The sequence below is a fragment of the Indicator indicator genome, chromosome 27, assembly GCF_027791375.1.
Source record: "Indicator indicator isolate 239-I01 chromosome 27, UM_Iind_1.1, whole genome shotgun sequence".
Lineage (NCBI taxonomy): Eukaryota > Metazoa > Chordata > Aves > Piciformes > Indicatoridae > Indicator > Indicator indicator.
Window position 1 is genome coordinate 2,743,336 of NC_072036.1, and position 16,236 is coordinate 2,759,571.

The 16,236-nt window shown below is 49.3% G+C and overlaps 1 protein-coding gene across 1 annotated transcript in view; it reads left to right on the forward strand.

Annotated features, from left to right (window-relative positions):
- Positions 1-16,236, forward strand: part of ENPP1 (ectonucleotide pyrophosphatase/phosphodiesterase 1) — a 74,778-nt gene that overhangs the window by 43,079 nt on the left and 15,463 nt on the right. The window contains exons 10-16 of the mRNA XM_054393189.1: positions 1,647-1,712; positions 2,003-2,075; positions 6,159-6,267; positions 8,731-8,862; positions 11,181-11,212; positions 13,025-13,152; positions 15,319-15,388. Coding sequence (XP_054249164.1) covers positions 1,647-1,712; positions 2,003-2,075; positions 6,159-6,267; positions 8,731-8,862; positions 11,181-11,212; positions 13,025-13,152; positions 15,319-15,388 — 610 coding nt within the window. The remainder of the gene's footprint in view (positions 1-1,646; positions 1,713-2,002; positions 2,076-6,158; positions 6,268-8,730; positions 8,863-11,180; positions 11,213-13,024; positions 13,153-15,318; positions 15,389-16,236) is intronic.

Here is a 16,236-nt window from a genome sequence, read left to right on the forward strand (position 1 = left end):
AACCAACCCAACCAACCAAACCAAACCAGCCCCATACTAAACCAACCCAACCCAATACTAAATCAACCCAACCAACCAAACCAAACCAACCCAATAATAAGCCAACCAAACCAACCCAATCCAATACTAAACCAACCCAACCAACCAAACCAACCCAATTCAATACTAAACCAACCCAACCAACTAAACCAACCCAACCCCATACTAAACCAACCCAACCAACCAAGCCAACCCAACCCCATACTAAACCAACCCAACCCACCAAGCCAACCCAACCCAATACTAAACCAACCAAACCAACCCAACCCATTACTAAACCACCCCAACCAACCAAACCAAACCAACCCAATACTAAACCAACCCAGCCAACCAAACCAAACCAAACCAACCAACTAAACCAACCCAACCCAATACTAAACCATCCCAACCAACCTAACCCAACCCAATACTAAACCAACCCAACCAACCAAACCAAACCAACCCAATGTTAAACCAACCTGTACTGAATAAACTAGTCAAAAATGTCTTTTAAAATTTTATTGGGAATAAGCAAACAAAGAAAGCAGCACACTGGGCTGAGAAAAAGGCACTAAAATACAGCAAAAGCAATAGTTTTTCTTTCCTTCTTATATAGCTATCTCATTTACATAAACAAGCTCATGTTAAATACAAGGCAGGGATATGACAATGAGATATATGAGAATGTTCTGAAGTGCTTGGGAGAAAGAAAAAAAAACAGGATCAGAGAGTAAAACAATCTTTCTCACAGAACGCTGGAAACCTCCTACATTCTTATCTGACACACACATTCCAAGGCAGAGCCAGGCAAGGCCACCTTTATCTATGCTCTGTCTAGTAAGAGGTCAAATCGAGCCCCTTAGAACAGCTTTTACGATCTTCCGAAAGAAATTCACTAAAGGTAACCCTTCACTTGACACAAATCACATATTCCTCCATGAGTATTGTAAAAATATTCACAACCAACCCAACCAACCAAACCAAACCAGCCCCATACTACACCAACCCAGCCAAGCAAACCAAACCAACCCAATACTAAACCAACCCAACTCCAAACCAAACCAACTGAAGTTCAGACCAACCAAACCAAAACAACCCATCACCAAACCAACCAAACAAACTGAAACAACCTAACATCAAACCAATCAAGCAAAACAAAGCAGTGAAAAGACCCCAGACACCCCCAACCCCAACAGGACTGCAAACCTGCCTGTGATTTTGTACCCTGCAGCTGTGTGTAAGGAACAGGAGCACTACTGGGCTCTGTTTTGATGCCATTGCAACCAGTGTGGACAGCATTTAGTGAAGCTTTACATCAGGCCATGAAACTGTAGGGCCAGAAGCAGTCAGCAGAGCTGAACTTTACTCCTGCTCTACAGCCCCTCAGGGCATGCAGCTGAATTCCATGTTCCCTGCTAAGGCACAGTGATTTTGTACTAGGGCACTAGCTGAGAGGTGTCCCTGCCCATGGACTAGAGGAGCTCTGTGATGCCTTCCAACCTGAGCCACTCTGATTGTTCAGCTGTTGGAAGACATTGTTTTCATAGACTGATAGAACCGTTCAGGGTAGGAATGCAGCTGAAATGAGCTGGCCCAGTGTTGGCTGATCTTGTCTTGTTCTGCTACAGCTCCATCCCCTTTGAAGAAAGAGTGGTGACAGTGCTGCGCTGGCTGCAGCTGCCTGAAGATGAAAGGTAGGAGCACAACTGCAGGTGTAAGCTGCTCTTGGAGTGGTGTTGCAACTAATTCCTTTGTGCCTGTGAGTTCTATTGTGGGCAACACCTTAGCCATTACTGTAACAAGGGGCAGATATTATTGGGTGCCAGCATAGTTCTGTGACTTCAGTAACTGTTATGGGGTTGGGTTGTGTTGTTCTTTGACGTGTCCTTCCTCCAACATTTGATAGCCACTGTTGAAATATGATCTCTTGAAACTCTCTCTCCCTGTATGTAAAATGTGACATTTTTGGTACTGTTTGATGTAGACCACACTTTTACACTCTGTATTTAGAAGAACCAGACTCCTCAGGCCATCGCTTTGGACCAGTAAGCAGCGGAGTAAGTAGCTTGTGGGGTTTTGTAGGTTCTTGACTTTTAATGTATTCTTTAATGTGAAGCTTTGCTCTGACCCTAAGCTTCTCTAATCCCTGTTAATTTAACCAAGCCCATGCTCACTGTGCTTATTAAGAAAGAAATTTGTGAACAGACAGCCCATCCCCAGCTAACATTGACACAAAGCTTGTTTAGCAACTCTTCATTTTTATTTGCTTTATTTCAATAACTTTTAAAGGGCTGAAGACTATTTGGGTATGAAGTCTATTTGGGTATTTTGAGACACTGGCACAGGTTGCCCAGGGAGGTGGTGGAAGCCTCATCCCTGGAGGTATTTGCAGCCAGGCTGGAGGTGGCTGTGAGCAACCTGCTGTAGTGTGAGGTGTCCCTGCCCATGGCTGGGGGCTGGAACTGGATGAGCCTTGAGGTCCCTTCCAACCCTGATAAATCTATGATTCTATGAAGTCTGATTAGGTGTGAAGCCTGTTTGGGGATGAAGTCTCTTTGGGGATGAAGTCTCATTGGGTATGTCTTCTATGTGGTTTTTGTCTAATCCTACTAATTCTTTATGTTGGTTGTGGTGGGGGAGGGCAACAAAACCCCAAAACCACACAGAGGGGACAGAAAGTTGTGTTTTATAGAAAGAGCAAGAGCAGAGATTTTTCCAGCAGTGGGCCAAGTATTCAGGTTGTAATTGTCCTTCATTTCCCTCCAGTCTCTGTGCACAGCTTAGGTTCTTACCAACCTGTAGTTAAGTTCTGTGCCTCCTTGGAGGGGATGTTCCCTTGTTTGTACAGCTAACAAGGCTTTGGGGCTCCTGCTGTTCTCCAAAGCACCGAATAGCTTTGCCAACCAAACCAAAGTGAAAAATGCAGATTGGAAAGCTCTTGGGAATTCAGGAACTTTGTACAATTCACTCACTTGGAGAAAGTTAGGGCATCTTAACTAAGTGTCTTACCTTGGTGACAACAGTGAAAAGCTCTTGCACTTTCTCTTGCTGTGTGAGCAGTTACTGTTGCTGTAAGGAGCTGCAATGTGAATGTGCAGCAGGTTGCTAGTTGGAGCTGCAGTGTAGGTACCCTGATTGCATGGATGTCCCTTTGGTGCCTGAGTGGGCAGAGGATGTCAGGAATGCTTTGCAGAGAAAGACCCTAGAGCTGTGTAGTCTTTCCAGGGGCAGCTCTTGGTTGTTCACACTAAGCAGGACATCCTGCACAAGTGTCTCAATGAGGCAACAACTCCAGAGACCAGTTCAGGTTGGGGGCTGAGCTGTGGCAGAACAGCTCTGGAAAAAAGGACCTTGGAATCCTGGTGGCCAACAGGATGGCCATGAGCCAGCAATGTGCCCTGACGGCCAAGAAGGCCAAGGGCATTATGGCTGGATTAGAAGGGCTGTGGTGAGTAGGTCAGAGAGGTTCCCCTCCCCCTCTACTCTGCCCTGCTGAGGCCACATCTGGAATATGGTGTCCAGTTCTGGGACCCTCAGTTCAGAAAGGACCTCAGGGAACTGTTTGAGAGAGTCCACCCCAGAGGCACAGAGCTGCTGCAGGCAGTGGAACATCTCCTGTGAGGCCAGGCTGAGGGAGCTCTGGGGCTTGGAGCTTGGAGCAGAGGAGCCTGAGGGCTGCCCTCATTGCTGGGGATAAAGATGTGCAGGGCTGGAGCCAGGCTCTGCTCAGGGATGTCCAAGGACAGCACAAGGGGCACTGGGGGCAAGCTGGAGCAGAGGAGGTGCCAGGGGAACAGAAGGGAAAACTTTGTCCCTGTGAGGGTGCTGGAGCCTGGAGCAGGCTGCCCAGAGAGGTTGTGGAGTCTCCTGCTCTGGAGACTTTCCAACCCCACCTGGATGTGTTCTGTGTGCCCTGCCCTGGGTGACCCTGCTCTAGCAGGAGGGTTGGACTGGGTAATCTCTGGAGGTCCCTTCCAACCCCTCATGTTCTCTGACTCTGTGATGACTTCATTTAAAAGTCCTTTCTCTGGTTTGTTTCCTTAGCAAGCATTCAAAAGCAGCTCCAGTGGCTGTGCCTATGCAAGGGAGCTGGAGCTGCAAACCCCTGGACACTAGCAGTGCTGGACTGGTAGCTTTTCCTTGGGCTGTTGTAGTCCCTTTGATGTAGTTTGCTCTGAGACTAGTATCAGTCACAATGTCAAGGAAAGTTTGCTGCAAGGTCTCTCCCAACAAGCATTTCAAGGATGAGCATTTTGCAGGCTTGGATTCTCCTGGTCTCTTCAGCCCTCTGATACTGTCCCATCAATATCTATACTCTTAGGCATTCCCTCTTGCCATTAGCTGTGCCCTGCTAATGCAAAAAGCATTCGTCATCTCATACTTGAAACCCAGGCTCAGTGACTGTCATCTGGGCCAGAGAGTCACAGAATGGAAGGAGATGATTGAGTCCAACCCCCCTGGCAGAGCAGCATCACCTAGGGCAGGTCACACAGGAACACATCCAGGTGGGACTCCACAGCTTCTCTGGGCATCCTGCTTCAGTTCTCTGCCACCCTCACAGTAAGGAAGTTCCTTCTCATGTTCAGATGGAACTTTGTGTGTTCAGGTTTATGCTCATTACCTCTTGTCTTGTCACTGGGCACCACTGAGCAGAGCCTGGTCCCATGTCCCTGACACCCACTCCTCAGATATTTGTAAGCATTGATGAGATCCTACTCAGCCTCCTCTTCTCCTGGCTGACCAGCCCGAGCCCTCTCATCCTTTCCTCATCACAGAGATGTCCCAGGCCCCCTCAGCATCTCAGTGGCCCTGTGCTGGACTCTCTCCAGTAGTTCTTTGTCCTTCTTGAACTGGGGAGCCAGAACTGGACATAATACTGCAGGTGAGGCCTCATCTGAGGGGAAGAGTAGAGTGGGAAGAGAAACCTCCCTCAACCTGCTGGCCACACTCTCTTAATGCACCCCAGGATGCCTTTGGCCTTCTTGACCACCAGGGCACATTGCTGGCTCATGGCCATCCTGCTGTCCACCAGCACTTCCAGGTCCTTTTCCCCAGAGCTGCTCTCCAACAGCTCAGTCCCCAGCCTGTACTGGTCCATGGGGTTGTTCTTCCCCAGGTGCAGGACTCTACCCTTGCCCTGGTTGGATTCCATTGGATTTCTGCCCTCCCAGCTGTCAGCCTGTCCAGGTCTCACTAGATGGCAGCACAGCCTGAGAGGTGTCAGCTACTGCTCCCAGTTTGGCACCATCAGCAAACTGGTTGAAGGTCCACTCTGAACCTTCAGCCAGTCATTGGGGGGTGTTTGTTGGGGGCTTATGGTTTGGCATTTTGTTGTTATTGTTTGGACATTTTGTTTGGGAGGTTTGGTTTGGTGTGGTTTGGTTGTGCTTTTTATGTTTTGGGGTTTTTTCTGCTGTTTTGGGTTTTGTGTGTGTGTGGTTTTTGTGGGTTTGGGGGTTTTTTTGTGTGTTTTGTTTGTTGGTTTAGGGTTGGTTTTTTTGTTGTTGTTGTGGGTATTTGGTTTGGGTTTTGTTCTGGTTGTTCTTTTGGTTTTTTTTTTAGTTGGGTTTTTTTTTTCTTTTTTTGCTTTTTTTCTTTGTTTTCTCCACATCTTCAGCTGCAGTACTGCACACAAATGCACAGCTGTGTGGGGCCCAGAAAAGGCTGGAGCCAAGAGCTGTGCAGTGCCTGTGCAGGCTGCAAATGGAAAGAGCCCTGAGCAGGGCAGGTGCTGAGCAGGCTGCAGGCTCCATTTCTGGTTAGCAGCATAGGTGTGGCTGCTGAGTCCGTCCTCAGTGGCTGTGAGGACTGTGCAGCCACAGAGTGAACAGCTGAGAGTGGCAGGAAGGGGCAAGAAGCAGGTTTCACAGGGTGGTGGAAATGCTGTGCGTCTCTTGTTCTCGCTGTCCCTCCTGTTAGTGTGCTCTGGATATGCTCCCTGGCAGGACTTGGGGGCTGCTGCACAGTTGTAGGTCCCTTGTGTCCTTTGTCTGAGCTGCATCCAGCCTTGACTGGTCTGTGAGAGCAGCTCCTTCTGCTTTCTTAGCACACAGTGCTACAGTTTAAATGTATTCACTCTCCCTAGAAATGGTTTCTAATAGCACTGATTAACACTTTGCATTGCTGGTTCTGTCCTGCAGGTCATTGTGGCACTACAGAGAGTGGACAGCATCGTAGGGATGCTGATGGATGGCCTCAAGCAGCTGAACCTGCATAAATGCCTCAACATCATTGTTATATCAGACCATGGTAAGCAGGATTGTAGAAACCAGCAGAATTCTGAAGAGCTGTTCGTAGAAAGCAGCCTTCTGGGATTGTACCTGAATGTCTCTGGCAAGGGAAATGCAGAAGTGATAGTCAGAAGCTACATTTTATGTTATCAAGATAGTGGAAGAGATAATCAGTGAGAATCAGACTGTTCTGTGGGGGGAGGGGGAACAAAAAAGTGGATAACATAGGGAGGGATTAGATAATCATAGAAACACAGAATGGTAGGGGATAGAAGGCACTTTTGGACATCAAGACCAACAGCCCCTGCTAAAGCAGCATCACCCAGGGCAGGTCACATAGGAACACATCCAGGTGGGTTTGGAAAGTCTTCAGAGCAGGAGACTCCACAACCTCTCTGGGCAGCCTGCTCCAGGCCTCCAGCACCTTCACACCAAAGAAGTTTCTCATCCTGTTGAGGTGGAACCTCCTGGGTTCCAGTTTGTGTCCACTGTCCCTTGTCCTACCCCAGGACACCACTGAGCAGAGCCTGGCCCCTTCCTGCCACCCACCCCTCAGATATTTTTAACCATTGATCAGCTCTCCTCTCAGCCTTCTCTTCTTCAGACTCAACAGCCCCAGGGATCTCAGCCTCTCCTCCTCACACAGATGTTCCAAGCCCTTCAGCATCCTCAATTTTCATATTCTATTCCTTATTCCTCTTGTGATCTTTAGCAGCTGCTAAATAGAATAAAAAGGGTGGACTGTAAAAATGAGATTGGCTTTTATTCCTGTAACTCCACTGCACAGCAATACTTTACAGTTAGCTGAAGCAGTTAAACTAGAAGCCAGAGCTTCCTTTCAGTTATCAGTTGTGAATATCAAACTTTGCTTTATATCTGTGGTAGCTTTTCTGTATTGCTGCAATTATGTCTATAATCAGTTATCTCTTTTACCAATATTTTTTTTCTCATTATTTTCCTGACAAATTAAATAGAAGCTGTTGAGGGGTTTGGAAGGCATTGTATGGGAAGTGGCTGAAGGAACTGGGATTAGTTCCCAGTTGGGTGGAGAAGAGGAGGCTGAGGGGAGGCTACAGCTCTCTACAGCTCCCTGAAAGGAAGTTGGTGCCAGGTGGGGGTTGGGCTCTTCTCCCTAGTCTCAGGTGATAGAAGGAGAGGAAATGGTCTGAAATTGAGCCAGGGGAGGGTTAGGTTGGAGATTAGGAAAAATTTCTTTGCTGCAAGAGTGGTGAGGGACTGGAAGAGGCTGCCCAGGGAGGTGGTGGAGTCCCCATCCCTGCAGGTGTTCCAGAAAGGTGTGGCCATAGCACCTGGAGCCATGGTTTAGTGACCCTGGTAGTTGGGTTATGGTTGGACTCAATGATCTTTTAAAGGTCTTTTCCAACCTTAATGATTCTATGATTCCATAAGCATGCTTGCCTGGAGCACAGGACTGCATTGCAGAACTCTTTGCCCTTAGGAAGGATCCAGGGCAAACAGCTAGACAGGTTTACACAGTATGTACAAATCAGTGGAGCCTAAACACATCAGGAATTACCAAAACTAGGAGTTCAAATGTAATAAGCAGCTCAGAGCCCCTTTGATTTCTGGAGGCTGATAAGAAGGAGCAGTGGGAGGAAAGTCAGTCCATAGCTGCTGTCTTTGTTGGGTGTTTCTGTAGACATGTGGCTGAACAGTGCTGGGCTGGATAGTCACAGATTGCATTGGGTTGGAAGGGACCCTCCAAGGGCATCTTGTCCAACCCCCCTGTAGGCAGCAGGGACATCTCCTACTAGAGCAGGCTGAGCAGGGACACATCCAGGCTGATCTTGAATGTCTCCAGGGATGAGGCCTTCACCATACCTCTGGGCAGCCTGTTCCAGTGTCTCACCACCCTCATGGTGCGAAACTTCCTCCTGACATCCAACCTAAATCTGCCCTGCTCCAGTTCCAAACCGTTCACCCTCATCCTATTCCCACAGGCCCTTCTGAAAGTCCCTCCCCTGCCTTCCTGGAGGTCTCCTTCAACTACTGGAAGGTTGCTCTAAGGTCTCCCTGGAGCCTTCTCTTCTCCAGGCTGAACAGCCCCAACTCTCCCAGCCTGTCCCCATAGCAGAGATGCTCCAGCTCTGCGATCATCTTTGTGGCCTCCTCTGGACATGCTCCAGCAAGTCCATTGTGTCCTTCTTGTTTTGGGGGCCCCTCCATCACCCTCTCCTTAGCCTCATAAGATTTCTTTCCCTTGAGAGAGGAAATAGATCTCTTTACTCAGCTGAGTGTCTCTCTCAGCTGAGGACATGGCTATTGTGTGAATCTGAGGAACGTTTTGGTTTCTTCCATGTGTGACTGTTGTGGTCTCCTTGCACCGCACATCTTGAGGCTGCTGATAAAAAGCCCTGAGAAATTACATGTCTGACTTCTACCCCTTAAGTTCCATGTCTCCTTCTCAAGGCTACTTTACAGTGGTATTCCCATTTTAAGGTCCAATCTGTTTCCTTTGCAGGGATGGAGGCAGGGAGCTGCAGAAGAACAGCATATCTGGAGAGCTATCTGGATGATGTTGAAGAGTTCATCGTGGTGCCTGGGCCTGCAGCTCGCCTGAGACCTAATAATGTTCCAGATGAGTATTTCTCTTGTATGTAATTGCTAAACTGATTCTTGTTACTCAATTCTGTGACTTGGTGCTTTCTGAATGGAAACCTAGGAGCCACATAATCCATTGGGTGAAGGTCACTTAGGGACAACCTGGATGCTGCAGAGGGACTATTGCAGAGGCCTGCAGTGATAGGGCAAGGAGCAATGGTTTGAAATGACAGAAGAGCAGATTAGGAACAAGTTCTGCACCATGAGGCTGCTGCAACATTGCAACAACTTGCCCAGGGAGGTGCTTGAGGCCCCATCCCTGGAGATGCTCAAGGTGAAGCTCAACAGCAACCTGATCTAGTGGAGGATGTCCCTGCTGACTGCAGGGGGCTGGGCTGGGCTGGGCTGGATCACCTTTGGAGGTCCCTTCCAACCCAAACCATTCCATGATTCTGTGATGATGAAGAGGAAATACTGAGTAGTGCACCCTTGTTTGTAAAGGCCATTTGATTTGACAGCTCTGAAGTTGTCTGTGAGTCCTACAGATTGCTTTTGCAGGCTGCCTCAGAGTGCCCAGATGCAAATGCTCTTGCCTTGTCAGTGGTCTTCCTTTGAATCACATCTTTGGTGCTCAGGACACACCAAAGAGTTTCCCTTCTTATGTCTCACCTCATTTCTTGATTGACCAGCTGATAGCTTTGGTCTATTTCTATCTGAAAGGGTTGGTGCCATCCTTTGGTTATTATTGAATGAGTATTACAAGATATTTCCCAGTTACTACAAAATTACCTGACAGCAGTGGAATAAACTGCAAATGAAGATAGAGAAGAGAATAAACCTGAGGAGGACTGCTTACAAATGTTAACCTTTGATTGTGCAGACTCATTGTAGGTGAATATTTCAGGCCTGCAATTTTGGCTATTTTTTCATGTTGAGTGGTCTGGTTTGAGGCCAGACAGATCCTCTCTTGCCCCGAGAAGGACAAAAGAATGACCCTCACCCAAATGGATTGAAGAGTGATGGAAAGTTTAAATGGAAAAGCAATTGGTGAAGCTACAGAAACTCCAAAGCATAGTGGCAAAGATAGCCCAAAGCGTCCAGAGTCCCTTACACAACACCCAAGGACCTCCCAACTCTTCCCTTCTTCCCACCTGAGGGTATACCCAAAACCCCCAGGGCTCTTTCTTCCCCCCCACTGCTAGGCTGGTCTCAGGCTGGCCAGGTCTGAGACTCTCCCCCTTCTCCTCCTGGCATTAGGTCTAGACAGGCCTAAGAGGCCTTGAGATACTCCCCTGCCATTCCCTGATCCAGAGCATCTCCCATGGGAGCAGAGAGGGAAGAAGGAGAAGGAGAGTGACTTTGCAGATGGACTGACAGGGGTCAGGGTTCATGGGTAGAAATAGGCTGACTCCTGTGCCCACCTGCTGGCTCAGGCACTCAGGACACGGGGGTGTAACTTACATGGCAGTGACGGGAAGCACCCAGCCTGAACTGCCACAAGTGTAGAAGTTTCCTTTATGTTTCATAGTTGTTTTTTTCCTGTCTAGATTATTGTTTTCTCTGCCCTTTAAAACTCATAAGCCTCAGCCCCAATGACTTTAAGTCCTGTTTACCTCATTGCTTGATGCTATTCTAAGCTGTTTTAAATGTTTCCTTGGGGAGGGTGGGAGACACATGCAGCTCCAGGTTCTCCATGGAGAGAACAAAGCTGAGGAAGAGAAGGAGCAGAGTATCTGCTGCAGTCTCACCATGAAGCAGCAGAGCTGCCTTTGCACACTGCCTGTATCCATGTAGGAATCAGGAATGCTCCCATGGCCAGTGCAGCCCTTTTGCACCTCAGTCAGGCACTGGACCTCAGCCTCAGGACAGTGACTGTGCAGAGCAATCAGCCTGGCTCCTACAGAATGTCAAAGCCAGGGAGGTCATGGTTCCTTTTGGCTTTGGCCTCAGCAGCTGAAGCTTCGCCAGCTTGCACTTGGCTCTCTTTCTGGGGACCCTTGCCAGGCAGAGCTGCTGTCCTGAGAGTTGTCTTTGTTTCTTCTTCCTTAGAAGTATACTAGCAAGCAGGAAGAATTCAGCATCTAGTTGCCTCTTGGGTGAAAACTTATCTTCCTGGGTTATTTTTGGAACTGTAGCTAAACTCTGAAGCTGTAAATAAGTAAGCAAAGGGAAGAGAGGCTGTGAACTTACAACTTCTTGAAAGCACAGTTGAATTGTTTTGCTCCTTGTGGCTTTAATGCTGGAAAAAGAACTCCTTATGTCTAGGATATGTTTGAAACTCAGCTGGCTACATGCTGTGTTGGGAGGACTTTCATTTGACATTGTTTCTTTTTAACTTAGGTGACTAATTCTTACATGTGATTCTTCCAGTTGATTATGAAGGCATTGTCAGAAACCTCACAGTAAGTGTCACCTTCTCTGCTCTTCACCTTCATTCCTACTGACATGCACAGGTGGTTTGTAGTGGCACTGGGATAATCACAGAGCATCTGGGCTTTGAGTCAGTGGTTTTCCTTGTGCTGTACAGTCAACAGCAACAAAAGCATCTCCAGACAGGAGGAGGGAAGGTCAAAGCTGAGGAAGGTGTAACCTGGCTGTCTGTGGTTGTGCATTCACAGGATCACAGCTCACAGGATGTTAGGTGTTGGAAGGGACCTCTGGAGATCAAGCCCAGCCCCCCTGCCAGAGCAGGACCATAGGATCCAGCACAGGTCACACAGGAACACATCCAGACAGGGCTGGAAAGGCTCCAGAGAAGGAGAGTCCACAATCTCTCTGGGCAGCCTGCTCCAGGGCTTTGTGACCCTCCCAGTGGAGAAGTTCCTCCTCATGTTGAGGTGGAACCTCCTGTGCTGCAGTTTATATCCATTGCCCCTTGTCCTAGCCAGGGGTTTGTGTTCATTTCTCTTCACTAACTCTAACACCTTGCTCTTCAAACTGCTAAACTTGTGGATCTGGATATATTGGCTGGGGGCAAGGGCAGTGGAAAGCTCAGCTCCGTTTCCTGGACAGCATAAGATCTTTCTCATGCCTTTTTGAACTGCTTTGAGAGAGGATGTTGGGCTTTGTTGTTGTTGGAGGAGAGCAACCAGACTGGGGAAAGGACTGGAGGGAAAGTCTGATGAGGAGAGGCTGAGGGAGCTGGGGGTGTTCAGCCTGGAGAAGAGGAGACTCAGGGGAGACCTTATCACTCTCTACAACTACCTGAAGGGAAGTTGTAGTCAGGTGCAGGTCAGGCTCTGCTCCCAGGCAACTTTTGACAAGAGGAGAGAGCATGGCCTGAAGCTGTGCCAGGGGAGGTTTGGGTTGGATGCTAGGAAGCAATTCCTCATGGAAAGGGCAATCAGATACTGAATGGACTGCCCAGGGAGGTGTTTAAGGCAAGACTGGATGTGGCACTCAGTGCCATGGTGTGGTTGATGTGGTGGTGTCAGGTCACATGCTGGGCTGGATGATCCCAGAGCTCTATTCCAGCCTCAATAATTCTGTGGTTCTGTGATTGTTTGTCTGCTTAATACCTGGCCTCTGCTCTCATCCCTGCACCACAGTCTGTGTTGTCAGTGAGAGCTGTGCTGGGTGCAGAGATGGCATCACTGCTCAGGCATCCCAATCTCAGAGGGGTTCTTTGCTTGGCTGGGTCTTTTTTAAATCATTAATGGGTATTAATTGGTGGGAAATGCATTTGCCTCTGAGTGACCAATCTCAAAACCTCCTGAATGTCTGTTACTTTCTGTAAGACAGAGCTACTGCACTGGGCGGTCTGTTACCACCTGTGAAAGTTTTGTGATGTTCATGGGCAGCCTGAGCCAGTTGGAGATGTCCCTGCTGACTGCAGGGGGGTTGGACAAGATGACCTTTGAGGGTCCCTTCCAACCCAGTGCACTCTGTGGATCTCTGAATCTGTGTCTCAGTGTGATGTTGTATTAGCTCTGGGCGGTGCTGTTTGCTTCTGTACAATTGTAACCAAAGATAAGGTCAATTATGTCATAACAAAGAAGTATTCTTCTAATACCCATGGAAAGCAAACCAGTTAGTGTTTGGTGTTTCATAGCTATGAATGTTTGTGCCCCAGCCTCTGTGACCCCAGACCAGAGTCCCATTGTCCTTAGTGGAAGTTACTGCAGCTCCTTTGCAAATGATTGCTTGGTTAGAAGGGTGCATGAGGACAGCAGCAGTCTGAGATGTGCATTTCCTCTTTCCTTTTCACACTGCAGTGCAGAGACCCAAAACAGCCTTTCAAAGCCTACATGAAGCAGCAGCTGCCCAAGAGGTTCCACTACTCCCACAACGACCGCATCGAACCCCTGCACTTCTATCTCGACTCCCAGTGGCAGCTTGCTAGGTAAGTCCAGGTGTCAGTGCTAGGTGAGTCCAGGGTTTGGTGCTAGGTGAGTCCAGGGTTCGGTGCTAGGTGAGTCCAGGGTTTGGTGCTAGGTGAGTCCAGGTGTCAGTGCTAGGTGAGTCCAGGGTTTGGTGCTAGGTAAGTCCAGGGTTCGGTGCTAGGTGAGTCCAGGTGTCAGTGCTAGGTGAGTCCAGGGTTTGGTGCTAGGTAAGTCCAGGTGTCAGTGCTAGGTGAGTCCAGGGTTTGGTGCTAGGTGAGTCCAGGTGTCAGTGCTAGGCGAGTCCAGGGTTTGGTGCTAGGTGAGTCCAGGTGTCAGTGCTAGGTAAGTCCAGGGTTTGGTGCTAGCTAAGTCCAGGTGTCAGTGCTAGGTGAGTCCAGGGTTTGGTGCTAGGTAAGTCCAGGTGTCAGTGCTAGGTGAGTCCAGGGTTTGGTGCTAGGTGAGTCCAGGGTTTGGTGCTAGGTAAGTCCAGGGTTTGGTGCTAGGTGAGTCCAGGGTTTGGTGCTAGGTGAGTCCAGGGATTGGTGCTAGGTGAGTCCAGGGATTGGTGCTAGGTAAGTCCAGGGTTTGGTGCTAGGTAAGTCCAGGTGTCAGTGCTAGGTGAGTCCAGGGTTTGGTGCTAGGTAAGTCCAGGGTTTGGTGCTAGGTAAGTCCAGGCGTCAGTACTAGGTAAGTCAGGATTCGGTGCTAGGTAAGTCCAGGTGTCAGTGCTAGGTGAGTCCAGGGATTGGTGCTAGGTGAGTCCAGGGTTTGGTGCTAGGTAAGTCCAGGTGTCAGTACTAGGTAAGTCAGGGTTCGGTGCTAGGTGAGTCCAGGGTTTGGTGCTAGGTAAGTCCAGGTGTCAGTGCTAGGTAAGTCCAGGGTTCGGTGCTAGGTGAGTCCAGGGTTTGGTGCTAGGTAAGTCCAGGGTTCGGTGCTAGGTGAGTCCAGGTGTCAGTGCTAGGTGAGTCCAGGGTTTGGTGCTAGGTGAGTCCAGGGTTTGGTGCTAGGTAAGTCCAGGTGTCAGTACTAGGTAAGTCAGGGTTCGGTGCTAGGTGAGTCCAGGGTTTGGTGCTAGGTAAGTCCAGGGTTTGGTGCTAGGTGAGTCCAGGTGTCAGTGCTAGGTGAGTCCAGGGTTTGGTGCTAGGTACGTCCAGGGTTTGGTGCTAGGTGAGTCCAGGTGTCAGTGCTAGGTGAGTCCAGGGTTTGGTGCTAGGTACGTCCAGGGTTTGGTGCTAGGTGAGTCCAGGTGTCAGTGCTAGGTGAGTCCAGGGGTTGGTGCTAGGTGAGTCCAGGGTTTGGTGCTAGGTGAGTCCAGGGGTTGGTGCTAGCTAAGTCCAGGGTTTGGTGCTAGGTGAGTCCAGGGATTGGTGCTAGCTAAGTCCAGGGTTTGGTGCTAGGTGAGTCCAGGGGTTGGTGCTAGCTAAGTCCAGGGTTTGGTGCTAGGTGAGTCCAGGGGTTGGCGCTAGCTAAGTCCAGGTGTCAGTGCTAGCTAAGTCCAGGGGTCGGTGCTAGCTAAGTCCAGGGGTCAGTGCTAGCTAAGTCCAGGGGTCGGTGCTAGCTAAGTCCAGGGGTCAGTGCTAGCTAAGTCCAGGGGTCAGTGCTAGCTAAGTCCAGGGGTCAGTGCTAGCTAAGTCAGGGGTCAGTGCTAGCTAAGGCCTAGCTTTTCCCCTCCAGACAGCTGCTGGAGCCTGCTGTTACTGCTTGTGACAGCAAAGGGATGTTGCAGAGGCACAGTGCCTGCTTTTCTCTGCTGGTCACTGGCCTGAGGATGCTGAGTTCCAAGCTGGTAGCTGTGATCCTCTCTGTGCTGAGCATGCAGGCAGTGGCAGGCTGTGTGACACAAGTGTTAGAAACTCTCTGTCACACCTTGCCATGCCTTAGGAGCTTCCCAAGGGAGTCCTGAAAGCTAAGCATATGCATGGCTGCTCAGCTGAATCAGCCTGACACAGACTGAGCCTACTCGACTAAATGCCTCTGAGGGACTCCTGGGAATTCTGAAGGGACAAGAGACAATTAACATTGCAGTTTTAAAGCATTTTCTTCCAGAGCTTAAAGTCTTCTGTTCCCTATGGACAAGCCCCTGGGAATATGTAACCATTTAACTAGACAATGCATTACTGAATGGCTACTGAATGGCTTTGATCTGAGATGCTTTGTGTGGTGTACAAACTGGGCATTTTTCACAGGAAACCAGCTGAGGTCAAAAGGTGCACAGGTGGATTCCATGGCTCAGACAATCGCCTCCCCAGCATGCAGGTGAGGTGCAGGCTTCTGCTGGCTCTTACTTTCAGCTCCTCCTTTTGTGCTTGCTTGGTGCTGAGATGACTTCTTGTTTAAAACAACATCTGTGTCCCACTTCCATCTACAGTGAAGGAAGTGAGGCACTGTGGGACTGCTGCTGTGATGTGCTCGGTAACCAACACAGGCTGGGGGGCAGAACACAGGCCAGAGCTGGGCAGAACCCCAGCAAGCCTTGCCCCAGAGGTTTTGCTGTGCTGGTGAGAGGATGAAGTTGTGCCAAGTTGTTTTATTGTGACACTAAAAGCAGGAAGAGAGAACTAATCAAATCCTCAAATATAGTAATTGGAGAGCTCCTGAGAATTCAGCCTGGCAGGTCACCTCCAAGTGAAAGCTGAGTCAGCTGCAGTATCAGATCACGTTCCTTTGGGCTTTATGTGGTCGAAAATGCTTTGAAACTGCTGAAGGCAGAAGCTGCACAACTTCTGACCAACCTGCTCCCCTGCCTGACTGTCCTGCTGCTGCAAATTGCTTTAGCTGTAGCCATGCAGAACCTCTCTGATGTCAGTTTATGCCTCTGCCTCCTGCTGTGTAGTACTGAGGAGCATGGCTCTGCCTCCTTGATGGTGTGGTAGTTACTGGGGACTGCCCTTAGGCCTGCCTGAAGCAGTCTGTGTCTCCATGCTGAGGAAGCTCTGTTCCCCTAAGGGCAAGGCCTTCAACCCTCAGCCACCTTGGAGGCACTCTGAATCTGCAGTGGCTGTTCACTGATCCCATCCTTCTGCTGGAGGTGCAGTAGCCAGCAGGAGAGTAGAAAGACAATATCCCCTCCCTCAGCCTGCTGCCTGGAATGCTGTTGGCCTTCA